We start from the raw sequence: 27,932 nt of genomic DNA, 5'->3' as shown, positions 1-27,932 counted from the left end.
ATTTAGTAAATGACATTATGGTTTCACATTAACAATGCTAGAAAATTGGTAATATTTCCTGATCTCATTAAATTAATAAAAGCAGTTATACTTGTTGATGGCAATGTATCATTGAAATGCTAAGGTAAGAAAAAAAAAAATGTTTCTTGTTAATACCAACGGTTATGTCAGTTCAAACATTTGTCAACATTCTTCTCGGTAAGGAAAGGTGAGGAAAAAGGGGATAAACGTGAAGGGAAAGGAGGAGGAAGCCCACTATTGTGGTTTCCGGCGTTCGATGTAACTCACACACCATAAACACACAATGCATTCAACTCAATGGACAACAGAGGTCTATTCGCTAAGAGCTAGCCTGATGCTAACAGTTTGCATAGGTTTCAATGCCAACACATTAGATTCAGTTATCCTAGCCTCTGTTCACGAACTTCAAATATGGCGCCGGAGGACTGCGCTTGCGCACTTTGAAGTTAACTCGGAAACGGCGTCCTAGGACTTCCGCGTCGTTACTATGGATACGTGCAGTCGCTATTATACGAGTTCGGCCCACCCGAAATGACGGCGCATTTCGCAATGAGTAAACTCGATCAGCTTCGTCTAGCACTGACAACTTCACTTGCTAAAGTGAGGCACTTTTACATACATATACTGCAATTAAACGATGACGTCATCGGACCGCGGTGGTCTGCACAGTTTATTCACTTGATCAAGAATTTTCTTCTCCCATATACTTCCGCGTTCTGACGCTCTCTGCGTTACGCTCGGTTTCACTTCTTCCAGTGACTAAATGGCAAAGGATTACTTAGTTAGCTACTTCTAAGCTCCTGCCAGGGAGGAAATAGATTCATATGACAGTGGAACTCGCACTGTCATAGATTAACAAAGGCCTTATGGAAAATAACAAGGAACACGCTTGCTTTTTCCCTCGACGCGCTCTAACGCGGATCTCTGTCTCTATGGACAAATATTACGATTACTGCAGTTTTCACAAAGTCTTCACAAATCACACGCACTTTCGCGTGTTCGCGCATGTCAAAATAGAGGTACGAAATAACAGCAATTTGTCTCTGTGTCTTAATCTATTCTTCCGGATAAAATAGAAAAACCACGAAATCACGAATCACAAATTTATGAATTATGAACCGAAAATCAAATCTTGCCCGCATTCTCCACCATTATATGTAGGGTTTTCACACCTAATTTTAATTATGATAATTATGAATTGTCATTTGAATCAGCTCTCAATTCAAGTTTGGGGAATTGAATCTGAAAAGATTCACGTTGGTATGCAATTCTAAGTATACCTTTAAATCACCTAATACGTCCAGCGTTTTAGGGCAATTTAAAATGTATGTTACCAATATGAATTTACTCTGTGATCAGCAAAATAAATCAATTGGATTCTTCGCTTTACCTCGAGCAGGTAACAACGGATCTGGGCATGAGTTTGACTTTCCAGTTACATAACACACAAACAAGAATTCGTAATAATGAAACAATTTATTAAACAGTACCTACTATTTTACAAGACTACACTGAGAAGACTAAACATAAACACACACACACATGAATTCATACACACATTCACGGGTTGGAAGGGAAATGAATAATTGTCTGTCCAAAGTCTGTTAGCTAGTTCTGAGATCGCACTAAGAGCACCAACAAAGCAAAGTTAGGTTTAGCCTCGCTTATATGTGTCTGCGCCAATTCAGTAGAGACGGAAAGGTAGTTTTACCACTCGGCGTGTCTGGGAAATCCGGCGTGCTGATTGGGCAGGCTCGTCCGTGGGATGACGTGGTCGGGCTTTCCCGGCCGTTTGAATGAAGTCTCTCTAGCTTGGTGGTTCGCTTTGGATGAATCGGGTTGGTTATGGAAAGGGCAGTGAGTGTCCGTGGAGTGATGTGATGGAGCGGACGGAGTCGAGGGTATCGGGTCGTTCTGGTTCGGAGTCTCCTGTTGTTCTTCCAAGTTCGAAGTTTCTCTGTTTCCTTGGCGATTCCTGCAGCGACCGAATTCTTCTCGACTCCGCTTGACTCCGACTCGGCTCGTTCTCGACTCAACTCAGAGAGCTCTGTTCCTGCGTTTTGAGTGCAAGTTTTTGGGCCGTGCCCTGGGCAGTTGTCCAATCCCGAGGTCGAAGGCGTGTCCACACCTGCTTTTCGACTCCGGTTTTGTGCATACTTTATCCCAGTTAGAATTGACATTCTGCACTTCTGTTCCTTATCAAAAGCTTATAAGTGGAATACACTGTTGTGCATTGCACAAACACACATATTAACTCACACCACGATATTGGAAACACCGTAAGCTTCAATTTGATATCAAACATGCATTATCTAGCGCTTATGGAACGCTCTCTGTTAGAGGATTATTTAAAGAGTGTATAGCGGTTCTACATACATCCCAAAACATTTATGAAGCAGTTATTTACAGATGAACCTTTATTTGTTTGAAAGGAAAGCATTTAGATTGTTCGTTTAGTAGTTTTATGTGTATCCTGGCCGTTCCTTTATTGTAGCGAAAAGGAAAAAGGCGCTTTTAAGGAATGTATGTTGGGACAGAGCAAACCTCCTGGGGTTGAAAGTGTGAGGCTGTCCTGACCACGTTGATTCACCGCGGAGTCTTATCACCTTTTGACTCGGTGGCTTGGTAGAACTGGTCCCAGGTCAGTGCACAGAACGGGGTTATCGCGCTGTCGACCAGATGTTGCGTTTTCAATCATCCCAATCTTGACATGGGTACTCTCGGATTGGCCGAGCTCACTGCAGCGACAGTCCCGCGAGAATGTTTGGTAGACTTTGCGGCGCTCTGCATCGCTCGGCTGACCATCTTGATTGCCTTTATGGTCCGGGTGCGGAGGATGCGCGATTTTACGACCTGGTTCTAGAGCGATCCCCCTTTTATGGTTCGTGTCTGTTCATCGAGCCCCACAACAGCATCACTGTAACTCTCTCCGCTTGCTTAAACTCCTTAGTCCATGAAATTCAATTCTGTAGCTCACACCGCCAAGGACAAGAACAGATTAATGTTTGTCTATGCTAGCCCTTTGGACGTCTACCCAGAGTTCCTCTGCTTCTATGATTTCAGTAATGAGGACCCTGTCGATAGTAACCTTCTCATCTACACTGACATCAGCAAAGAAATCCAGCAAATCACGTTTTAGGAATACCAGAGCACCTTTGTTTTTACCATTGTATTGCATCATCAGGGTTATTACAAATGCTTCAGAAAACAAGCTAAAGCTCATCCTTAATGTGTCTCCAACAGGGTTTATTCCATGAAAAAATACAACAAAATGCAAATGATTTATTTATCGGGAACTCTTATGGCATATCTGTCTTGTTATACAATCATATGTGTCCAGCTGTGAAACCCATTTTCACATTGTCAGCATGTCAGCAGAATCCACGCAATTATCCTCCAGTGTGTGTAGGTCAGTACAGCAGCACATAAACCAGACTAACAGTCACATTAGCTCAGTTAAAGCTGGGAATGTTTGGGAAGTCTCAGGAAATAATTAGCACAGTGTGTAGGCTTGTTTAACCTCCTGTTTTGTAACCAAATGTATCTGGTCTTTACTGCTGCTCATTGGAAATGAAACAGAAGTCTCTGCAAATCTGTTTTTTGGCTGTTTTGCTTGGCACAAATTGCTTTTTGAGTCTTAAGTTGCATGCATTTTGAGCCACCGCTCAAAGCTTATTTATGACACCGTTATAAAACACATCCGGACACTGATCAAAATCAATAAAATGATTTACTTCATTTGGATTGTTAAAAAAAATTATAAGAGGGAAGGAACTCTTAGAAGGAACTCTATAGTGTAACTCAAACTTGTGACTGGTATTTTGAGCATGAAAGGTTGCTTATGCTGTAAGGCTTTTTCCCCTACACAAAATGTATGGCTTTGGTGGCTGTTAAATTGAAATCATGCATCATACTGATGCAGTATATAGGTCACTAGCTTCCGGCAAAACCAATAAATGAATGTATCTTCCCAAAACACCTCAGACAAGCAATCTGCACATATTGATTCTAGACTTTCTGTAGTTATTTCAAGGTTTTAATCATTGTAATGCCTAATGAAACCTTGTTTGGGTCACATGATGTAATTTAGTGCGAGGCACAACATTTGTCACAATCTCAGAGACTTTTAAGGTTCTGAATAAAAAGTCTGATTGCATAGATGATAGTTTTTTCTAGCAGTAGTTTTATATTTGGTTTTGGTTTAAATGACGGTTCTTATATTAGAATATTTTTTTGTGAATTCTGTCCTCCGGAGTCTAATTCTAAAATTTCAGCATATTTTTAAATTAGCTTTTAGGTATGCAACTACAATGGAATGCAGTATAGCAATATTCAGCTATAATAAAGATAAAGAATAAAGAACTGTGGGATGAGATCTATTCATAGAGTCTAACCAGTGACCTCTGTGAAGAGCATTTAAAATGCCATAGAGAGCAGAAAGTACAGGGGAAAATAGATTAGATTATACTGCATACTGCACCGCATGTTGTAATATTTATGCTATAGTTATGTGACCTCATAATGCTATTCTTTTCGGTAATTTGCACATTTTGTTGTGCTTTTTTTGTAAAAATGCTATTAGCCATCTGGAAAGAATACAATTTTTTTAATAGTTTTTTTAAGTTGCCTCCATGTGTGTGCTCTTGTAATTCTCTTGTAATTTTTGCATGAGACTACAGAAGCATTTTACAGCCATTTGTTTAGTCTGATCTAGTCGGAGGTTGTAAAGTTCTCTGCGGGAGTCCACAGCAGTTTTATTCCAATTTTCAATTAAAAAGTTCTGTGGCCAATTAACAAAACAGTTTTGGGTAATTTGCAGGATTTGGTCCCATGCTAAATGATGCCTGAGCCATGAACTGCCAAGTGTGTGGTATCGCACAGCTTCAATGTGTGTCATGGGTGCTGCTCAGCTCTGGCCAACAAAGCACACAAGTCTTTGTAATATACTGTATATAGTGATATTATTTAATAATGAATCTCAATGGGGTTTTTTGGACCTCATTGACTTTCAAAAGGAAAAATCACTGAGACAGTCTTTTGTTTTCCACAGAAGAAAGAAAGCCACAAATAAGTGAAAAACAAGTTTTTTTTTTTTATTATACATTTTTGGGTGAGCTATGTTTTTAAACAGCTGTTTCAGTTATTTTATTTAGTAACATTTGAGTTCAGGGGATTTAAAATATTGGTAACACTTTATTTTAGGGTTTCTTTACTAGTTGCTTATTAGTATCCATATTACTAAAATATTTGTCTAAGCAATTAAGCACATATTAATGCCTTATTCTACAAGACCTTATTCTACATTCCTAATCCTACCCAAAACCTAAGCTTAATGATTAACTTACTAACTATTAATAAGCAGCAAGTTAGACATTTATTGAGGGAAAAGTCATAGTTAACAGTGAATAAGTGTTCTGTATTCTAAAGTGTCTATATTTAAAAAACAAATTAGCTTACATTTTGGTAAAGTTCATTTTAATATATAGTCTGCTGTGCTGCTTTAATGCCTTTATGTTTCATATTAAAAATGATGTGAATAAATGAAGGTGATCCAAATTGTTCTAGGCGGATGAGATTGATTTCTTGTGCGTCTTTCTTGACAGTCTGGTCATTGGCATGGTAATGTATTCAGCTTCAGTAAATGGAAATGATACTTTATGTACGCTATGATAAATTCAGTTAACCGCACTCTAGACATTATTCCTGGGTGTGGTTTATGAGTGAACAATGAGGTGAAAGGTCAGGGGTGCCCATGGGAGACTGCTGCCTGTTACCAGAGCATCGGTTGGGATTGACTGACAAAAGATGGGGGAGGGTTCATAAAGTACTATAGGCTCCTCGATAACAGGCAGAGAGAGAACAGTGATTTTTTTCAAAGAGATGTAAAATGATCAGTGGTATAGGGCTTTAAAAAAATCTAAGCTTCATTAAAAGCTGCTGTATTTGTGTAGACAATAAAAGGCTCTATAAGTCAACAAATTCATGTAGTGTCACACACACGCTCAGAGCGCTGTAAGATTGGAGGAGCAAAAGCACAATGATAATTAGTTGTTGTAATGACTGGTGATGGAAGGCGTAATTAAAGGCAGGGAGAAAGGATGAACAAAAGGGAAAGCAGCAATAAAAGTCTCTCCGTAAGCTGTTGTTGCAGGCATCTGACGGAGACAGCAACATGGCATTGTGTGCGTGTGTGTGTCTGGGAGAGGGTGAACAAGATTTACACCAGCACCATTACACGTTTGATTTGAGTTTTACATTCTGTGTGTGATTATGCAGCCTCTGTACAGACGCCATTGTCATGATTTATCTCTGAACACTGACATCTAATTGCTTTTTTATGTTAAAGAAATTTGTCTTGCCTACTATTACAAGCTTCTGACAGAAAACTTCAACCATTCTTTCTGTCATGTGCACTTCTTTTCAAACTGCAATTTAGGTGCTTTAGATTTATCCCAGCATTTATATAGGTATTAAGATATCAAGATCTTAATGTTTAGGAGCCAGTATACAAAATATATTATATTTATTGATATTATGCTTAGTTCATAATAAGGGTGTAATGAGGGGACTGAGGCATATCATGGATATCAGAGACAAATCCAGATTCATAAACAGTTACCAAGTAGAGTTCCGGGTAGACAGCAAACAGGAGAGATAAACACAAGTCCAATATTCAGATCCCAAGTGCAGAGAGTGAGTCAAACAGACGAGGAATCAAGATATACATTTTACTCGTGAGTCCAGAATATCCCAGGTGTTAACCCAAGACCTCTCTTGGACCAGTCTACGAGTTACTGCAAAACCCTGCCTCTGCCAAGCAGGTAAACATGGGGTGGGGACCTACTCCTGGTCCCCCTCCCTTTTGGACCACCAGCGGCTTAAGCAGGTAAACATGGAGAGTGGGTGAGATACAATACTTGGCAAGTACATCTAACCTGTCAGAAATTGGTGTTATTTGGCATATCGTTTTAAATGGACCCACATACCAGGGACTGAGATTCTTGCACGGAAGACGAAGATCCCTGGTAGACAGCCAAACCCACTGTCCTAAAGCGTAGACAGGGCCTACGGTAGCGATCCGCCTGTACTCTGAAACAGTGAACTGCTTGTTAAAGGTGTACATGGGCAGCATTCCAGGTCTTCTCACTGTGTTGTAGCCAGTCATTAACAGTGGGCAGTTCAGATGGTTCCCCTGACCATGGCATGTGAGCGGAGCGTGCAAAATTGTAGTTTGAGCATGTTCCACTCTAGTTCTGCTCAATTACTACTCACACCACGCGGCTAGGGTATGCACAAATCCACCCAGAGTTCACCTGTGCCTTCAATAATTAATAAAGCTGTTAGCCTACACTAACATTGTTCGTTGTGAAGGAAGGAGAGATGGAATATGTGAAATATTGAAGTAAACCGACAGATAAAACAGGTGCACAATTCCCATCAAAAAACTAGATGTTTGAACATGAACAGAAATGTAGTTAATGTATAATGTATTAATGTAGAAATGTATTTTAATCTAAACAGACAAATCATGGAGAAACTAGAGGAAAATGTGAGCAATTTGAATATGCTTGAAATAGGAAATATTGGCTAATAATCAATTAAATTACTGCATGTTGATTTTTACTTTCTGTGACTATCTAAGAGATTAAGCTGCCAATGCCTGCAGAATACCCGCCTGTCAGGTCCGGTCCAAGCACAATGCAACCGTGGCCCTGCGACAGAATAAATGAAGCTGTTTTTCAGTCATGCAACAAACCCTATCCACATCTGGAACACAGGCAATATTACCCAGCCATAAGGCTTCCGTTGAAAACGACAGGTGTTAGATATGCAGAGGAATTTTACATTTGAGTGGGCATGGAGTGATTTCACCAGAGCTGGATAAAATTGTAGGTGAGCGGGGACCAGAATTGAGCAGAGCAGTCTGGAGCAATCGGTGGAGCTGGGGTAGCAAACACCCACGTAAGCGAGGAGCAGAAATTCTCACTGCTCAGCTCCGCTCACATGCCCTGCTCCTGACTAGGGGAATAGCAGAAATTGAAAACCATGTACACACTGGAAAGTGGTTAGACCAGTAGATGGCTTTCTCAAAGAATTGTGTACATATACCTAAATCAAGTAATGACTGCAGTCGTTTTGGTTGGAGTGACAGTTAGCTAGAAGGAATTGAGTCAGCTCTTGATTCAGATGCTCGATCTGACTGTTAGACCAGGAATGGTAGAGTTTAGGCTGAGTTTATATTGAATTGTTGAGAGAACGCTGACCAGACTCTGGAGGTGAAAACTGTGGCCCCCGGTCAGAAACAATGTCCTCAGGCAAACCGTTAAAACCTGAAAACCTGTTTGAGTAATACCTCTGTAGTCTCAAAGGCAGTGGGTAGTTTTGGCAGGGGGATTATGCAGCATGCTTTGGAAAAACAGTCTATTACAGTATAATGGTGTAATTTCTGGAGTTGGGAAGATTGGTCACAATGTCTATGGCAATGTGGGATGAGCGGCATTGTGGTATGGTTGAAGCAACCCAGCTGGATGTTGGATGTGATGACTTTGTGATGTTACAAATAGAGCAGTTCTGAATGTAAGTGGTGATGTCTCTTTGCAAGGCCACCAGAAACAGTTAGAGGCTAGCTGTGCTGTGGCAGTGATTCTCGGATGACCCGAGCTTGGAGATTTGTGTGTCATCTTGATGACACAATGTCGAAGATCCTGGGGAACATAGGTATGGTCTTTTGCACAGTCTGGAGGTGAGGGGTTGCCAGATTGTGCAGCAATGATGTCAGTTATTATGTCCCATTGAACTGCAGCGAGAATCAAGGTAGAGAGAATCACTGATTTGTTGTGAGTGTCTGTTGAGGTAGAGGAATTGAAGGTTTCGGATAGATTGATCTGTACTGTGAATGGAACTTTGCGCCCTCTAGCCAGTGTCTCCACTCCTCGATAGTGAGCAATACACAATCTCCCACATCAAAAACCAAAGAAATCCCATTGACCGAACGAAGCTGTTTAAGAGCAGCTGGAACCAGTAGCAGTGGGTAGCTGAATTTCACTGTGATCTCATTTAGGTGACAATAGTCAATATATGGTCATAATCCGCTAACTTTCTTTTTACAAAGAAGAAACATGCTAAGGCTGGGGCAGGCTTTGATGTAGGCTTCAGATTTTGGTTGTGTTAGGTGGTGATGATTATGGTTTTGTAAATGATGATGCGAGGATGAGATAACAGGCATTTTATTTGACACAATTATGACTATTGTGTAATCTGTCTTGTAGACCAAGAGATTTGGGGGTTGTGTCTCTCCAACCATGGCAACCTGAGGATAACTGGTTTTTGGGATGAGTTAATGGCAAATAGGCGAATGGTTTCGGCATGAAGAGAGCTGATCATTAGTTGGACATCCTTGTTGGTAAACTTGATCTGCCCTTATGCCAGGGGCCTTCTATCTAATGCTGCCACAGCCACGAGAGGGATTAACATCATGAAACGAGAGAAACATCATGAATTCCCTTCTCCCAGCCAGTTTGAGCCGAATGTTGCATCTCTGGCAGTGGGTTTGGTTGGGCATGAGTTGGCATTGTATTTCTCAGATGGAAGCAACATGGGGGGTTTTTAATGGAAGGGCTTAAGCTGGCTTTGAACAGGCTGCAGATAATCATGGTTCCTTCTCCCAGCTGTGGTGGAGAGATGTAAGAAGTAACATGGGGTTTTTAATCTGCTTTAGCATCTTGACCAATGGCGTTGTAATTGTTGACCAATGGTGGAATTGTTGCTGGTGGAAAGCTAGCATAGTAGCTTGGGCTGGTATTTCAGTGGTGAGTTAAAACAGAGCTGCTGGATCATGTTTTGGCAAAGTCTTCTGTAATGACGGATCTGCGGAATGAGGATTCATTTGCAGCTTTTATTAAGAGCAGTATCAACAGGCATGTATCAGAAATCAACGACAGGAATATCAGAGTCAAATCCAGATTCATAAACAAATTCATGTACATGAGGAATCGGTGTATATACAGGGTAGAAAAGCTCAGAAGTGTTAGCTGTGGCAAAACAAGACTTTGCAAAGACTGTCACCTTGGAGCAGGTTTAAGTAGGCTACTGAGATGGGAAACACTTGTGCCAGCAATTAGTTCATGAAGCTAATATTCCAGAAAGGGTGCCCTCCGGTGGTGATCAGGGAGAGTCACAGAGGCCTGATTCATGACAAAGGTTTTTTTTTTCAGCTGATCCTTGCATAAATCATCTTTTTTTATACACTACCATTCAGTATTTAAAATTTTGGAGTCAGAAAGATTTATTTTTATTTTATTATAAATATTTTTATCCTGCAAAGACTCACCAGATAACCCTACAAATCTAAATATTTAGTGATACAACTGAGCGACAAATCAGCATGCTAAACTTATTAAAATTAATTACAATAATAAAATGATAAATAAAAATATTAATAATTACTTGTATTTTTAGACCCCTATTTTAGTTTCCACATGACAAATAAATGTGTATGTCATTGAAATGGTCCAAATATTTGATGACTTCATTAGGCTGCTTTGGAGACTTTGAAAGTCAAGTCAGAGTAAACAGCTGTTGTTCTTCACATCATCTCAGCTGGAGTAGTTCAATGATGGTGCTGGAGAAGTGGAATGAACATCAGTCAGACTGGATGGCTGAAATTGATCAGGTGCTGAGAGCTGAGGAGAGATGGTGCCTCCACTCAGAGATCAATACACCCAGCAGTGCTTGAATATGTGGATATGTTACAGCTCAACTGTTCAGTCTCACACATCAAGACCTGTGTGTTCTCTTTAGACTCTGAAGACTTCACTGGAAACATAACATGGGACCAATTCTCACTATTAACTAGTTGATTATTGGTTGTTTATTATTAACTATAAAGCACATATTCAGCATGTAATAGTTAATGATTTGTTAATAGTGAGAATTGGACCTTGACCAACAGGAATTAAACCTTCAGCCTTGGGATTGATGGCGCCATGCTATACTATATGAAATACAAGAACAATTCCTTTATGTATATACTCATGTTTGCTGGTCATATACATTGTAAAGCAGTTAATTGCTCAAAATAAGGGAAAATCCACTTGCCTTGCCTTTTTATTATTTGTCAGGGTTTTCTTGTTCACCTTCATTTATAAAATTATATTTGTTTAAATAAAAGTTTTTATGAGTGTTGCCATACTTATGAATGTGTTATTTATTTGTTGTGTTTTTGCAGCATTGAGGTTTCCAGTGATGATCGGCCTGTGAGCAGTTCACAATGGCTCATAGGAAGAGGCCAGGGACCAACAGCAGCATGGCCACAGAGCCTCGCGCTTCAGCTCCACGCTCCTGCCCAGCCCCGTACCCTGAGCCTGAGCACCCCGAGGAGGAGTATGAAGAGCACCGGGACCTCGAGGTGTCCCAACACTCCTACCACAACCAAGAAGAGGCAGACTTGACAGACAGCCGACCAGCAACGCCCACAACTCCAGACCACGCCCACAGAGACTACCACAGTCACCCGGACAGTCTGGACGGAGACTCTAGCTCCGACTACGTCAACAATACATCTGATGAGGAAGAGGACGATTTCGATGAAGGGCTGCCGGAGGAGGATGAAGGTGTGACGTACTACATCCGATATTGTCCTGAGGATGACAGCTACCTGGAAGGAATGGACTGTAATGAGCCAGAGTACGGACACCCGGATGGTCGCATTGAGCCACCTCCAGACACGGATGAGTGCCAGGAAGCGGTTGAGGAGTGGGTGGAGAGAGAGGACGATGCACAAGGTGATGATGGAGAAGTGCGTTGTGAAGTTCTCGACCAGGACTCTGACCAACAGCTGTACGATGGCAGACCCGAACCTGTCCTCGATCACCACCATCAACACTATCCAGATCCCCATCAAGAACAGATTCCACCTGCTGCTGAAGATCAAGAAGTGCAGGATGTTGAAGGAAGTGAGGGCTACTGCCCCGATCAGGAGGATGAGCCGCAGGTGGGGCAAGACAGAGATGCTTACGCAGGTGACTACTACTCCACGGAGGACAATGGAAACTCTGTTCGTGCGTCACCTTACAGGGGTCTTAAGGGCACAGACGGAGAGACGGGAGAGGAGGCAGAGGAAGATATTGATCAGATAGTAGCTGAGATTAAGATGAGCATGAGTATGGGCAGTCTTAGCAGCGGCACTGATCAGAGTCCAGAGGAACTGATGCCCGATCCAGCACCTAGCGGGTACCAGCCAGAGACACGCTCCAAACCCGAACCCGCTCCTGTTCCTGCACCGTACACTCAGCCTCACCGTCATGATGGCAGACCCAAATCCCTCAACATCCCCCCAGCAAGACATAATCCTGACCTCCAGAGGAACTTTAAGGTACGACCTCACACACCAGAGGAGAGACAGAGATGGGACGAGGACCAGGTTAGAGAGCAGGTACGTGTATTTGAATAGCAAGCTGTAAATGGATCTAGATTTGTAGTGGCTTATTAAGGGCAAATATCTCAGAATAAATTACCTCAGTAAATATAAAATAAAAGCAGTAGGGTCAACTAAATGCATTCAACATTTTTGTTAGATTTATTAATGAATGTATTAAGTACTCTACTACTGTATACTACTGTTAAAATAAGTGGGGCTGGTAAGATTTATGTAATTTTTATTATGGTATTGAAAGCAGTCTTTTACCCAGGCTGCATTTATTACACAATTATTATTAAAACAGTGAAAACAGTAATGTTATAAAATACACACACACACACACACACTATAAATGTGTATATATATATATATATATATATATATATATATATATATATATATATATATATACACACACACACACACACACACACACATATATAACCATATATACCATACCATTACACTCTTTTTCAGTATTCTAAATTGAAATTATAAAAGAACCCCATTGATTTCAATGAGAAATCTTTTGTAACATTATAAATACATTTTGTTCCATTTAATGCATTTTTGCTGAGAAGAAGTATTAAATTCTTGTTTTTGTCCCTAACTCTATAGCAAAAACAGTGACAAACTTGGACATACCTCTGTTTCCTTTTAAACAGTCAGAAATATTAATGTAATAATAAAATGTTATGTTTTTTATATAATACTAATGCTTGTCCCCAAATAGCTCTCTGAAAAATGTATATTCATTATAATAATTAAATATTAATGTGAATGTTGACAGCCCTCATTTAAATGCAAGTGGCATTTGAGTAACGGAGACTAGTGCTTATTTATGCCTAAAGAGAACCTCAAAATCCTGACAGCTGAGCAGTGAGTATTTTATGCTCTTGAGAGCTGATGCTTAAAATGTGATGCTTAGAGATGGCATAGAATGATTCTTTAATGCGATGTAAATTTATTTTACATAATTCTAGGGTAGTTCAAAGACAATTAGAACAGGCCGTTATTATCATTTACTCACTCATTTCAAGGGGAAAGTGCTCAGTTTTAGTGGCAAGTTGAAAAGGATGAAAGAAACTAATCTGGCAGAAATTATAGCTGTCTCATTGTAACCTAGACATGAAGGGGACTCTGATCAAAAGCAATTTCTTGAAATCCCCAAAAACGAATTTCATTACTGATGATTTTTGCAGCCATTTGCTAATGCAAGGAATAAACAAAATTTCACCCAGCTAGAATACATTACCTTGAGAAGCTTTTAGTTTATTTCCCATTATTCCTGTTCAGGTACATTGTGTGGGTGTTTATTTATTTATTTATTTATTTTTTGGCTGGAACAGCCCAAAAATGAAAACTGTCTCATTTCTAGAAAACACTGCCTAATAAACAAGTAATAAAGACAAACACATTGATATCCATGCATCATGCCAAGAGTCTGGTTTGCAGAAAATTGAGAGGAGGTGCTGACTTTCTAATTGAGTTTGAAAAATGAGGTTTTCGGAGATATTTCCTTCGAAATACCTTACTTTGCATTTTACAGAATAGGAAATTAAATCTGTCCGAGGGGAATTAGGTGAAGGGGTGAGATTTAGTCTGATTGCCTCAGTGGTCCAGTGAATGCCTTGTGAAGTTCTATTACCCTCCTGCTTCTTTATTGCCTATGGGCAATGAGGAGATTACATTTTATCCTGTCAGGCAACAAATGAATTTCATCAAGTAATAATGTCCTTATGTGCAGTAGACAGAGTGCTCATTTGAGACTTTAACTCCCCTGCAGACAGACAAAGAGTAAAAGTGTCTTTTTTAGCACTGTGCATTGCCAGTTAAAGGCAACATCTGTTCATTTTACGGAGTGTTTTAATACGTTGTGTTTGAAAAATGTTTGTTACGCTGCATAAAATATTCCCTTTGGCGTTTTGATTCTGATACGCATCAAATTGTAAATGCTGTTCATAAAGCGGCCTGCAACCCTTCATCTGTGTCTTTTTTGTCCTCTGTACATGTCAGATCTCACTCTCCACTCATGTGTCACTCATTTTTCTTCCAATTGAAATTCTTTCTAGGTGTCTAATAGCGCAGAACAGCCAAGGAAGCAGCAGCGGTCTGATCTCAATGGACCATTGGAGAACAACAATGTCCCTGAGGTGATCTTGTAATCATACAGCACATTAACCAATCAATATCTGACAGTATGCACCCCACATAATCACTCCATGTTTCCATCAGAGCTATTTTAGCCAGTGTCAGCCCGTCGTCTCATTAATGCCACATTTCTCTTACTTACTTAGACAATTTTTCATTGTTTTTCTCAGCAAATCTAGCTTGCCACCATCCTCCCTCATGTGTTGATATAGTAAAATAATTGGCTTTGCCCTTTTCTGCCCTGGATCTACTGTATTTACATAGACAGAAGGGAGTTCAGCCTTGAGCTGCTTCTCTGCACATTCTTTATGCATGAATGTAACCTCCATAAGAGCTTCGCAGCCTGAATGTAAGAGCCATAAAATATGAGACCTCGTCTGGGCAGTTACTCAGAATCGCCAAATAGGTGTTCAAAACATGTTTTATAGCGCTACCAAGCATTCTGCCAAGGTCATTTTTTAGATCATTCTCAACACAAGCTTTTTTTTTTTGTATAAAATTGCCTTTTGAATGTTTCACATGTAGGAGGTAGTGAAAAATGAGAATTTGTGAATTAGGGTCATGAGTATCAAAAATATTCATTGTTAAACCTTCTTGAAACGTTCACAGCCATAATTATTAAAAAGTTTTTTTCTATTCATTTTCGCATAAATATGTTATTCTGCAAGTTAGGTAACACTCGCACAGTAAGTCAAAAAATGATGGTAATAACCCACAAAGTATTCACCCAGAGGAATTCTGTTTGTACACATCCCTTGCTGTACAGTCCCTCCTTATGTCATGTAAAGCAGTATTCTGTCTTGCCTTACTACCTCTGAACACATTTAATTACCTTGGCTGAGGGAGCTTTTGAGTCCTTAGATTGCATTTAATGAAGGCCTCTCGAAGCATAACCTCCATTTGGATGGCTCTGCTGTAAAATGATGGCTATTACTTCTTCTGATGGTTTGTCTATGTCTTACAGCTCTCAGCACAGTCCTGCAAAGAGCCACTTCAGAATGACTGACAGGAATTTGTATTCTGATCAAATGAGCCACGTCCACAGTCACAGGGTTTCCATTTGAGTGTTAGGTTATTTATTTTATTAGATTTACAAATAAAGAAAAGCATAGGTGTTTTACATTTATATTTCCAGTGTTCATTTACTAATACTAGCCTGTTTGGCAGTGTTTTTATGATGACATTACAATATTAGAGTTTTTGACGTTAAGCAATATCGCACGATCATGCTCAAAATATGTCCAAATAGTTTCTGAATTTGAAATAGCATATTGCTCTTACTATATTGTACATTATGCTACAAATTCATCAGTTTATTTCAAATCAGCGTTTTTGAGCAAATTGTTTTAGGGAATGATTCAGTTACTAAACTTACAAAGACAATCAGTTTAATTATGTATATGTGTATATTATATTGTTATATTTATTATAATTGGCTGTATAAAATGTGTCATTCAGAAATAGTTTTTTCCTTTTAGTTTGTACATCAAACTCCTTTCATACATCTATGTTTCTGTTTTAGCCAACAAAGAAGACGGCCTCATTTCCCAGCTTTGTGGATGGTAAGCAAACTCCTATCTTTTATTTTTCTGCATTTGATAATCTGCCCCAAAAGTTTCATTCTATTCCAATTAAATCAAGTCAAAAACAAATCAAATTCACCAAACCAACTCAGAGTGAGGAGATTAGAGGGCTGCGCAGGAGAAAGCATTATGTCTCCGTGGATTTACATGCTGAAATGCGAGCAGAATTTGTAAGCTGTTTTAATGGGTTGCAGTGGTGAGACAGTAATTAGAGGAGTCATGTTTGCTAATATAAGGGCGCATTAGTGGATGCTCAGCTAGAGAATGCTCACAAACTATAGCAGGAAGCGAAGGAGAGGTCCGAAAAAGCAGTACAATCGATTGACCACAAGCTTATTTTTTGGTTTACGGCAGCCTGAGAATGTATTGCTGCTGTCATGCCTTGCTTTTGGGAACAAATTCTGCTTTCTATTAAAAGGATAGAGTTCTGTCACATTTAAACCTTGCGCCTGAATGATGACAGCATAATGCGTCCCTTGGTGGGTGTCATGACGTCCACATTTCCATATCACACAAGCAGAATACTCCCTGAACACCCTGCTTTTCCTCATGTGGCCACCTTCGTTCCCACTTTTCAGTGTCTGCGGTTTTATCAGCCCTCACAGTAGGATGGAATTGAGAACGTACACATATTCGCACACACTTTCATTCACACGTCATCTGCATGCAACTTTTCTCCCTGATAAGCTCACACTCACACACCTTATCAGTCACTGCGAGGTGGTCCACAGAGGAGGTGGCAACACAACAAATAGCCTTAATAATGAATTCTCAACGCTTTCCCTTTAACAGTGCCGGGTCCCTGTGAGCCTGAGGACCTCATTGATGGGATTATCTTCGCCGCCAACTACCTCGGCTCCACTCAGCTCCTGTCGGAGAGAAATCCATCCAAAAACATCAGGATGATGCAAGCCCAGGAGGCAGTGAGCCGGGTCAAGGTACAGAACCCTAGAACCTCTGTATTTCTACTTTATTTTGGTGTGGCTCTCAAGCGAGATGTTTGGACGAAGCGGATGCAGATTTCTCTGTGGAAAATTAGATGAGATGAGATTTGTTTGTTTACACCCGGGACTTTTGACTAATCAGTAGTTATAGGATTATTTTCTGTGGTGTAGAAATGTAATCCCTCTTCCTCCCATTTGGTTAAGCATGAAAGACCTCCTGTTGCCATGTTACATGGAAAATTCACGTGAATTTATTGTGTTTTAAGAGAGCTTGTGGTGAGCTGCACTAAATTGTCTGTGTAAATATGCCACTTTAGATGCAGCATCTAATGCCACCTCTGCAGACAAATTGATGTTGTTTATACTGGTTTCATTTGAATGCTAATAGCACTATACTACCTCATTCTAATTGTAGATAAAAAATGACACATATTTAATAGGGTTAAAAATGCTACTGGAGGCAGGTGGCCAATTTCTGCCACTTTTGTCAGCTAATGTTTGCACTGAGTATGAAGAATATTAAAAGCATAAACAAGCATAAACCAGCCAAGGAACTACCACAAAAACACCCTCAGCAAAATGTATTATCAACAAAATCCCAAAAAGTTTTGAGATACCCTTAATTAGCAGTTAATTAGCACTCTAAATTGTGTGTGTGTTTTTAAGTAGCAGATGATGATTCATATTGCCAGAATGAAACATCTATTTATTGTCCTGTTAAAGGAATAGTTCATCCAAAGATTAGAACTGTCATCATTTACTCACCCTCTTCTCATTAAATCTTTGTATTTATTTGTTTGTCTTTGAACAAAAAAGAAAAATAAAAGAAAAGAAATACTATGGACGTCAATAGGATTGATTGTATGTGCCCTTGCATTCTTCAAAATATCTTCTTATGTATAGCATAAGAACGAAACTCACAGAGTGAGTGACACGAGGGTGAGTAAATTATGACAAAATGTTAATTTTGGGTGAACTTTTCCTTTAATTATTGGTACTCCATTGGGGCAGAAAGTAATGGTTGAGTTGTCAATTCAGTATTAGTTGTTTCATGCCTTTCTGCACTCAGCAATGGGAGTCTCACGAGGCCATGTGAGAAGCTGCTGTCCTAACTTAAATATGCTGTGCACGACGTGTCTCAATCAGTTTCAGACTGCCTGGCTCCACTCATGCTTGATATACTTCAATTTAGCTTTTTTTAGGACAGACGCGGTTCCAGAGTAGTGCGTCTGAATATAAGAAATGGAAACATGCTGTAGAAGCGTAAAATTTGAATGCATCAAGAATATGCAACTTTTGGCTAAGTAAGAACATTTATTCTTGAAAGGAGCATCTGTGAAGTTTATAATTACTGCTGTCTGGTCTTGTGGATACTTTGATGGTATCAGATGGCGAATGATAAGAATATTCATGTCCCATAGTACAAAAAATAGTACCATTGTTTTGCCACACACATCCAAAAATAGTACAATAGTATTACTTTTTTTTAGTGTGGTGTCTTTTGGCAAATGTCTTTTATCATTACTTTGCATAGTTCCCTCTTGTATTGAATGTTATTTTAAGTTGTTGTAACTGCAGTGATGCGTCATTGTGGTCATCCTGGTCAACAGCTGGCAGTCTGTTTTACACAGTGCTCCACAGTGGCCCACTAAGCTGCTCCACATTTAGAAACACATACCTGTGGCAAGGACAAGCACACAAACCTACAGACACGCATACACACTATTTATCAGCTGGGTGCACATAGACCGATGGTGAGCATGAAGGATTGGGAATGTGCCTCAGGACGGCAGGATCACTCACTTGTATCAGTGTAATACAGAGGTACATAAAATAAGTATTTACAACCTCTCAGTTATTCACTCTGCCTGCCCAGTGTCTCTGTCAGTGAATTTATTCAGGGTATGTTCCAAGCGGACAGTAGAGTTCTGTGGAGTGAACTTTACAAGGTATTCAGCGATCTTAAAGGGTTCCTATGTCTCTTTTTACAAGATGTAATATAAGTCTCGGTCATCCCCAATTTTGTCTATGAAGTTCCAGTCAATAATACTTAACAAATAAATTATCACTTTATTATACCATGCCAATTTTTTTAGTGGAAGCAGAAACCTGCTTTTTCCTCTCTTTAAGTGCAAATGAGCTGCCATTCTCCCGCCCACTTTTTCAGAATAGGAATGTGTCTGTGTGCTTTTCTCCATTCACACTAAAAATAATACAATACCAGAAAGACATCAGTTCAAAATAAAGTTCATTTTCAAATACGCACAAATTTATGCTAAAACACATACCAGTGCTATCTACGCTGATAATATGGCAGAACAATTAAATAAAAGCTTTCAATAGCTTTAATAAGAAGACATTTCTTACTTGAATACTGCTTTTAAATTCTCTGGCGTACAGTTCACACAGGCAAACCGAAATTGGACAATAAAAAACTGAAAAAAGGTTGCCACGTCTCAATTTCTGCTGTGGCATTTAGATGGTAGGGTCAGAATTTGCTGTAAACAACATGAAAGCATGGATCTATCCTGTAGTGTATCAATGGTTCAGCTCCTGCTGGTTGTGTAATGGTGTTGGTGATAATTTGTTGGCACATTTTGGGCCCTTTGGTACCAACTGAGCATTGTTTACAAGCTACACATATAAAATAAATGTAATATTTATAATCATTAATATAATAACTTGTAAGTTTCAGGTGATGTCTGTGTTTCTAGAGCATTCTTCATGAATACATTTTGCTTGTTTAACTGGACTTCGACAGTATAGAGACCTTCTCAATCATAACATAGCTTCAGCTTCCACCCTGGCTTCTAGTGTTCCCGACCACCTTCTGTTCCCTTTGCCGAGGGCCAATCCGGACATTTTTCTTGCCTGCCACCTTTAAAAGCCTTTCAAAATGAAACCATGGCAACACACTCTTTCCTTATCCTCTCCATCCCTGCTATTATTATGTGTCTAGATTTTTAAAAGTTGAGATGAGTTGCACAGTCCTCCCTCCTTTCTCTCTTTTCCTCTCTTTTTCCTCCATCCTTTCCGTATCTCTGACGTTCATGCACCCACACATCTGCTCTTCCACTCTGCAGATGATAATGTGTCTGTCCTCAGCTGAGTGAGCAGTATGTCAGCGCAGAGCCCGAGGACAGTGTTTTTCTCGACGCACTTCTAAAGCAGTGATTTCCAACCAGGTGTACTCACACCCAGAGGGGAGAAGACGGTTCACTCGTATAAAATTGAATGGGAGAAATTGTGATGTTCGTTATTGTAGCTTTAGGTTCCAACTACAGTTAAAAGAGCCTATTGTTTTTTTCTGTTTGTTTACTCTTCAATGTGCAACCGCCCTGACCAGGATGTAGATGAATTCATTTTTTTTTTATCAGAATTGATTTGGAGAATTGTAGCATTATACCACTTTCTCACCAACTTGTACTCCACAGTGAATGGGTGCCAAGAGGCCGATAAAAGCGTCATATCAGTTTAAAATGTTGCTGTAATTTCTGACCATCCCCTTTGGTCTGTTTTTGATTGTCAGCAGTGCTTGACCTTTGCATATTTTCTCCTGATTCAGATATTTTTACCTGGAAGAAGTAATATTATGTATGGAAGGCTCATAAAATACAAATTAAAAATGTTGTTATGGATTTGCTTATAACAAATAGCTATATTTTTTATTATTGTGATCATTTTATCAGTTGTTTGAACTCTATTCTGATGGCACCCATTCACTGCAGAGCATCCACTGGTGAGCAAGTGATGCAGTGCTACATTTCTTTGTATCTCTCATTCATTTTCATTTTGGACGGCCTGAGCGCATTACATTTTTAGCCAATTTTCAGTTATTGGGTAAACTATATTCCTTTAAGTGGACCAGCCTAAAATAAACAGTGTTGCTGTTACTTTTTGCATGATTTGAAACAAAGGAACACAACTTATGATACCAAAATATGCTATTGAATCATATAGATCATAACACATAGAACCCATAATGTAAGTGTTTTGCCAATTTGAAAACATTTTGGGTTCACTCATGTGATATTTAGTGCTTACTTGTATGAATTAAAAGGAAAACGCAGTTCTGATGTTTGTGTCAATAAAGGGGTACTTGATCCATGAAGGTACATAAAACCGAGTTGAGAAACACTGGCCATAGCTCAGTCTGGCACCAGTATCTCTCGCCTCCTCTGAATAATAAGAGCAGTACCTAAGCCAACAAAATTGCAGCACATTCTTTGGCAAGATGAAGCCATTTCTTTTGTTTTAGGCAAGAAACAGAAAAAAAAAAGCCTAATGTTTTTTTGAAGTGTATCCCTGTAGCCTCCAGATTGATGCAGTATTTATGCAACATTCATCGCCCACACGTTCACTGTCTCATTTCCCCTTGACTTTCAAGCTTTTTCCCTCTCGTGCTGTTGATTTATCTCCTCTTTTCTCTCTCGCCTCTGCCAGTGGAGGATGAGGCATGTTGGCAGCAGAAATGACAGTAAAGAAGTAGTTGTGCATATGATGCTCAGCCAGAAAGAGATGAGAGCAGTTCAAATGATTGTGCCTCAGTTAGATGGAAGAAGGTAGAGAGAGAGATAGAAAGAACTGAATGGGATCAGAACTCTCACACGCTATCAGACTCATAATGAGTGGGCTCTTATGAGTGTGTATAGATAGAGGTGTTTTTCCTCTTTCTAACCTTCTCTCTTTTATTTATCTCCGTTTATATTGCATGTTCATTATACCATTAATGGAGTCTATGAGGTAGCATGAACTAACAATGTACGACTGTATTTTTATTAACTAACATTAACAAAGATTAATAAGGAACGTAATAATTTGTTCGTGTTAGTTAATACATTGACTAATGTTAACAAATTAAACCTTATTGTGAAGTGTTGCCAAAAAACTAACGAAAATGATAAGAATAAATAACTACAATTAAAATGATAAAAAATACATAAAGATAATTACAAATATTTAAATAATATGCTATGAACAGTATATACATTATGCCGTTTAATTCCAATCTATAAAAATATAATTTTACTGCAAAATAAAATAATTTAAAACAATCATTTATTTATATATTTTTCTTTTACAAAAAGAACATTGTTATTGCATTGCTACTGCATCTGGCTATTTTTATGATCTGACATTGTTGAGAAAAATTATCCTAACCTTTTATTACTAACATTTTCCTGTATCGTTTTGTTGTTGTACAGTAGTAAACACTGTACGGTATCCAGTCAGTCCACTATGACAGCTGTTGTTCTCCCTGCAGTCATAATATGGCAGCTTGATAAACTGAGGTGTTAGGCTGCATTTGTTGTGAGATTCTGACAATGAATCTAGTGTCAGTGATGAATCACACAACTATAACAATATGACATTTATTGAAAGTAATGACTGCTTATGTTGAAAGAGGACTAACATATCTTATTGGATACAAATAGACATTTTTCTTATTATGTTGAGAAATGTCAATTGCATAAAATACGTTATTTTCTGTTTATGGCTTTCAATGTACGGTAATAGCTATTAAACCCATATCTGCATGTCCTATGATTTGCTCTCTGTATGTATGTGTGTGCAGGGGGAGATGTTGCTGCATTCTGAGTTTGTTTGTGTTTGTGTACAAAGAACAGACATGCCATACATGGCATGCAGACTTTGTGTTTGGTTATTTATATGTTTTTGCCTGTTTTTAATGTATTTTTTTTTTACCTTCATGCCTTTTTGCTGCTCCCGTGTGTGACGACCCCTGTACTGTCCTGAACGTCTTCCAGAGGGTACAGAAGGCAGCCAAAATCAAGAAAAAGGCGGTGTGTAAAAAAAAAAAAAGAAAGACAGAAGCAGAACATGCCTTTTCTTAACCATCTACTCCATGTCTGTGTTCATCACCCGTGTAACGTTCATGAGTTTTGGTTCATACCATTATGAAGTGAAACTTTAGATCTGGCTGTCTGGGATCTGTGAGGGCCTCATAAAGTCTAACTAACTATTACTTCTGGGCTGCGACTGAGTCACATAAACCTTTGAAGATATGGAGTCTAAATTTGAAAGCCGTTTCACGCAGACTGCGCTTTTAACCCTGTATAAAATGTAGCTATAGTAATTCACGTGTACTACCGTTTCTTATTGCAGTAGCACAAAACAAAAGCAAGAATCTGAGCATAAATGTACTGACAGGTAAATGATTGGCACTCTGAGACAGCCTGACAGCTGGTTAAGTGTCGCCATTGTGTCATGTATTTACCCGTCTGTCTTTGCATCACCCTGCTCTCCACCTCACTGCACCGAATGGGTCTCGTTCTTTTTTCTCTTTCACTCGCTCTCTAGTGTCAATCATCTCATTACTTCAATCCTCTGCATGGCTTCTACTTATCACAGGGGGCTGTATACCCAGTGATTATTTGTCTCTTGGCCTGATTACCTCGCCGTGTTTCTCAGGCTTTGAGGTGTTTTGAAAAATGTTTTGAACTGTTTTGATTGTGCAACGCACTTAGTCACCATTACCCAGCAATAATCAATTATTAATTGTACTATCGACAACCAATGTAGTTTCACATTTCCGATCCATATGTTCTTTGCACCCAAGCATACCATATTGTTTCCCATTTGGGCTATTAATGATGCAATTTACAAAGGTTAAGCATAGCCCTCCCATGTGGACAAGCTTATGCTAGTGCATGATTTATGAATAAGCATTTAAAATGCTTTCATTGGGGGTTGGAGAGGTTGCGCTTTGTCTTCAGGTCTTCTCATGAGCCATTGTGAGTTATGGAATTGTGACCTCTTGGAGGTCGGGGGTAGTGTTTCATATTTTTGTTCTTGCTTTTTTTTTTTTTTTTTTTTTTTGTCAGCAGAGTCCAGAGGGAGACGTTCAGACTTTGACGGAGGTGGATCTTTTCATCTCAACTCAAAGGATCAAAGTGCTCAATGCAGACACCCAGGTGAGTTCATGCGGCTGCCTAGTGGTGAAGGTTTCAAAATAAATCAAAAAAGATCAATCAAAAAAGGAAGAGTTAATGGAAGCACATAAGAATAAGCCATTAACTTACATCTGAATGTAAACCCCCAAAAAAACATATAAATATTTTTAAAATATAAATTTTTTAAATATATGTTTCCATTTTATTCTATTTTGTTTTCTATTCTATCTTGTTTTGTTTTATTTATTATAAAAATACATAACATTATTAATATCTATTGTTTTTGGACTGTTTTCCTTTTCTTTATTATTTTTATTATTATTCAAATCATTGCTACGTGTACTGTATCAAACCATTTATTAAAGCTTTTTGTTAGCTGATTATATATTGAGGCAAAATGGCTGAATTCTCATAGAAAATTTGATATAGAGTAAACATTATGAATTATAAATCATATTTGGAGAAAAGGAAATAAATCTTATTTGGATTGGTGAAATATTTATGCAAAGAGAATCCTCAGATATATTACATAACCTTTTGTTACACAACTGACGTAAAACACGTAATGTGTGTGTGTGTCGAGAGAAGAGCTGTGCATATGATCAGGCTTGTAGACAGTTGCTAGTGATGGAGAGCTTAATGATGGTTACAGGCTTTGTGCTTAATCTCCAGCTGCACATTTTACACGCCGTACAGTCAACAGCTCCTCCTTTTCCACACTAGTGTTACTGTAAGCATATGCTGCTGTTAGTTACGTTTAATGGTACATTAGTACCCCGAAGGTATCGCCGTGCGTGTAGCTTTTGCACAGTGCGGCGAGTTCTGAAAGTGGTTACAGTGAAAGTGGAAGATGGTGCCGGCACGCAGACATTTTCGTTGGCGTTGCAATGCAAAGTTCGTTCACCGCCGGTATCCACCGCGAGTGCCTGTATTGGTTGTTACAGACTATTACAGTGCTCGCTGCGCCGTATTGATTTCACACATTCGGGCTCGCGAGATCAAATCTCTGTTTGCCTACTCAGCTAAGAACACAACCATCTACGTTTCGCTTGGCTGCACATGAAAGTTTCACGAACCAAAATGGAACAGCCCAGCATTGAAAAATATGGCTCGAGGCGACGCCAAACATTACATTTGCAGAACGCATGCAGCCTTACTGCATATTGAATTACTTCATTCATCTTTGTTTCCTGCTTGTTTACTACACGATTGCCGTTGGTAATGACATTGGCAGCGACAAAATATGGCACGACTATGTAGATTTTGTAGACGCCAACGTGGAAATAAAACGGGATTTAAACATCATGACAATGACAAACACAGATGCAGCACTGTGCAACACAAAGTGAAATACAACTGCTCACCGGTCTTTCGCAATGTAAACATGGGCAATCACATAGTCAGCGGGACGCGCAACGCCATCCGCAAAGATGTATATAAAATAAATGTATTACGCTGAAATGAGTGTTACTTATAAAATATCTCTGTATCTCGACATTTAGCTTTGCAAGCCTTTGAATAAACACAAACAGCATATTACGCTATACTTAAAAGAAGAGAGGAAAAATGAAACTTTACATTATATTTTATATCGGTCGAATGTTGCCGAGATTAATTTTCAGCTTCGATGATATTACCCTTTATACATAAAATGCAATATCATCGAATATTGATATCAACATTTTTATATGAATACTTTCTTACGGCATCATTATCAGATTAGGTTACTCCATGGTTTTACTTAAGAGACTACATGCCCAGAATTTCTACGCTGATAACTGCAATACACGTAACTTCAGAGCGATAATAAGTCGCTCAACGGGGATTAAAAACACAGTCTTAACTTCCAGTTCGGTGTAATAAGCCGTCAAGAAAAAGGTTGCGACTTTTCTGGTTGCTTGATAGAGACAATGAGGCTGATGAACGCCATGCATTATCTGTACATTGCCGATATCGAATATTGTGGTTCTGACAGTAAGATGCCGCGATGCCATGCTATCGCCAGACTGTGCCGGCGTCAAGAAACAGTACAAATGACATGTCATTTATTTGTTCGAGGATGCGTGAACGCCGCTTCTTTATAACTATATGTATTACCAGTTCAAAGCTGATAGTCAGCGCGTAAATATAATTTCGCTTTCAGACTAAAACTTAAAATGCTTATTACGTATTTATTTTTCGAATGGGTGTTAGTGATGGCAGGAAAATGTTTCATCAGCCGCAGATTGAAACTCGAGGTAAACACCAAAAATTGTACTGCATTTAATACGCTTCATGTCTTCAGTTCCCCAAGATTTTGATTATCTTGTAAATACCAACATATTTCGACCTGTCATATGGGTCTTGGCCAGTAGGACATGGTTAAACAGTGATCTTGTTTTGTGCAGAATATAGTTTGCAAATGTTGGAACATCAGTTGATGATACCTTAACAATGTCTCTTGGCTATGCTTTGAACATGCAGGGTCAGATTATCAAAAGATGAACAAAATTTTATAGGCTTGGGATGACATGAGTGTGGTCAATTAATGACACATCTATTCTGCTTCAAATGTTATGTAATATTATTATATATTCACGTTTCAGCATTTTTCAAAATCGTTCAACCATCAACTAAATCACTTCCACCATAATAAAAACAGATTATTGCAGTCGACATTATTCTTTATAATAACATAATTGTAATTTTTATTGCGTAATTAATAACTGCAGAGCTTTTCCAGCGATTAACAGCCTTTGAAACTATTGTTGTAATTTAATTTATTTCTACTTAGTGTTTACATTTCATTACACGTTGAAATCAGTCTTTGTTTCACCTGAAAGAAACATTTCTTTCAGGATTTCTTTAAAGAATAGAAACAGAACAGCTCTGCAACATTGCAATATCTTCGCGTTTATTCTGGACGCATTTGCCGAATTAAATTATTAACTTTGTGTCGACGACTAAATCTTTGAACAGTAGTGTATAGCAGACGCGACACATTACTACCCGGGGTTCATGAATAGCTCAGTACTCTCGGCTGCAGCTTTCACATAATCCCCAGCCTTCTGTCGACCTTACTCTCCTCACAACACTTCCTTCGCATTGCAAAGTTGTTCTTCATCAGCTGCCGTTCAATTACATTTTCGTGCCAATGAGTGTAAGGCAGCCTGCAAGAGCAACGAAAGTTGTTTATAGATTTTTTCATTTTCTTCTAAACTCATAGAATACTGTCTTCAGTTATTCATTTATGTAAACACACAATTTATTTCATATTCAAGAAATTGTTATCCTCCCAAATTTACCCTCAGCCCTGCTTGAGGTCTACAATTTCTTTCCGGCAAGTTCGACTAACATAGCGCTTTTTCAGATCGATTTGTACGCATAAGCCCCCGAATATTTTGATCAACATGTTTCGTGAAAATCAGTTAAAGACGACATGTCAGATGCTGTGGATGATCCCTACTCAGGACATGTCGCGCTCGAGGGGTAATTTTAAATAAAAGCCAATAAAGTCATTAGAAGTGAGTGAATCTTTTCATCGTACCTTCTTACATTCTATCGTTCGATGCACAGTTTTGTCCGATGCATTTTCTTTCATTTCTCCACGAAAGATTACTTTCAAGATTTGAATAGCAAGTCAGCAGCGTTAGGCCAGCCAGTTTATCACAGTAGCATCGGCAAACACAGTACAGCGCGACGATAGCTGGCGGTTATGGAAATCGCTTCCAAAACGTGTAAATTCAGCCCCAGAAAGGAGAACACGACAATATACACTGGCGAGCGAAAGCAGATCCACTAAATTTAATCACCTAGCGAAAATGAAATCCATAGTTCTGCCGCATTGATTTGCAGCATATAAACAGCTTTTCCAGGCACCGAAGCTTTTATGCAGACACCAATGTGTTTAGCTGGGTTCTCT

General features: G+C 39.1%; 1 protein-coding gene across 6 annotated transcripts in view; it reads left to right on the top strand.

Annotated features, from left to right (window-relative positions):
- Positions 1 to 24,109, top strand: part of LOC122349684 (amyloid-beta A4 precursor protein-binding family A member 2-like) — a 71,592-nt gene extending 47,483 nt beyond the window's left edge. For 2 of the 6 annotated variants that reach the window (XM_043245819.1, XM_043245818.1), the window contains 6 exons: positions 11,249 to 12,454; positions 14,512 to 14,592; positions 16,113 to 16,152; positions 16,966 to 17,111; positions 22,886 to 22,921; positions 23,963 to 24,109. In XM_043245819.1, the coding sequence (XP_043101754.1) occupies positions 11,291 to 12,454; positions 14,512 to 14,592; positions 16,113 to 16,152; positions 16,966 to 17,111; positions 22,886 to 22,921; positions 23,963 to 24,094 (1,599 nt within the window). In that variant the 5' untranslated portion in view covers positions 11,249 to 11,290 and the 3' untranslated portion in view covers positions 24,095 to 24,109. The remainder of the gene's footprint in view (positions 1 to 11,248; positions 12,455 to 14,511; positions 14,593 to 16,112; positions 16,153 to 16,965; positions 17,112 to 22,885; positions 22,922 to 23,962) is intronic. The other 4 variants (XM_043245821.1, XM_043245820.1, XM_043245823.1 and 1 more) reach the window with 4 other exon arrangements.
- Positions 24,110 to 27,932: the final 3,823 nt, after the last annotated feature.

Source organism: Puntigrus tetrazona, chromosome 7 (genome assembly GCF_018831695.1).
Source record: "Puntigrus tetrazona isolate hp1 chromosome 7, ASM1883169v1, whole genome shotgun sequence".
NCBI lineage: Eukaryota > Metazoa > Chordata > Actinopteri > Cypriniformes > Cyprinidae > Puntigrus > Puntigrus tetrazona.
This window is presented reverse-complemented; position numbering and strand designations above follow the sequence as displayed.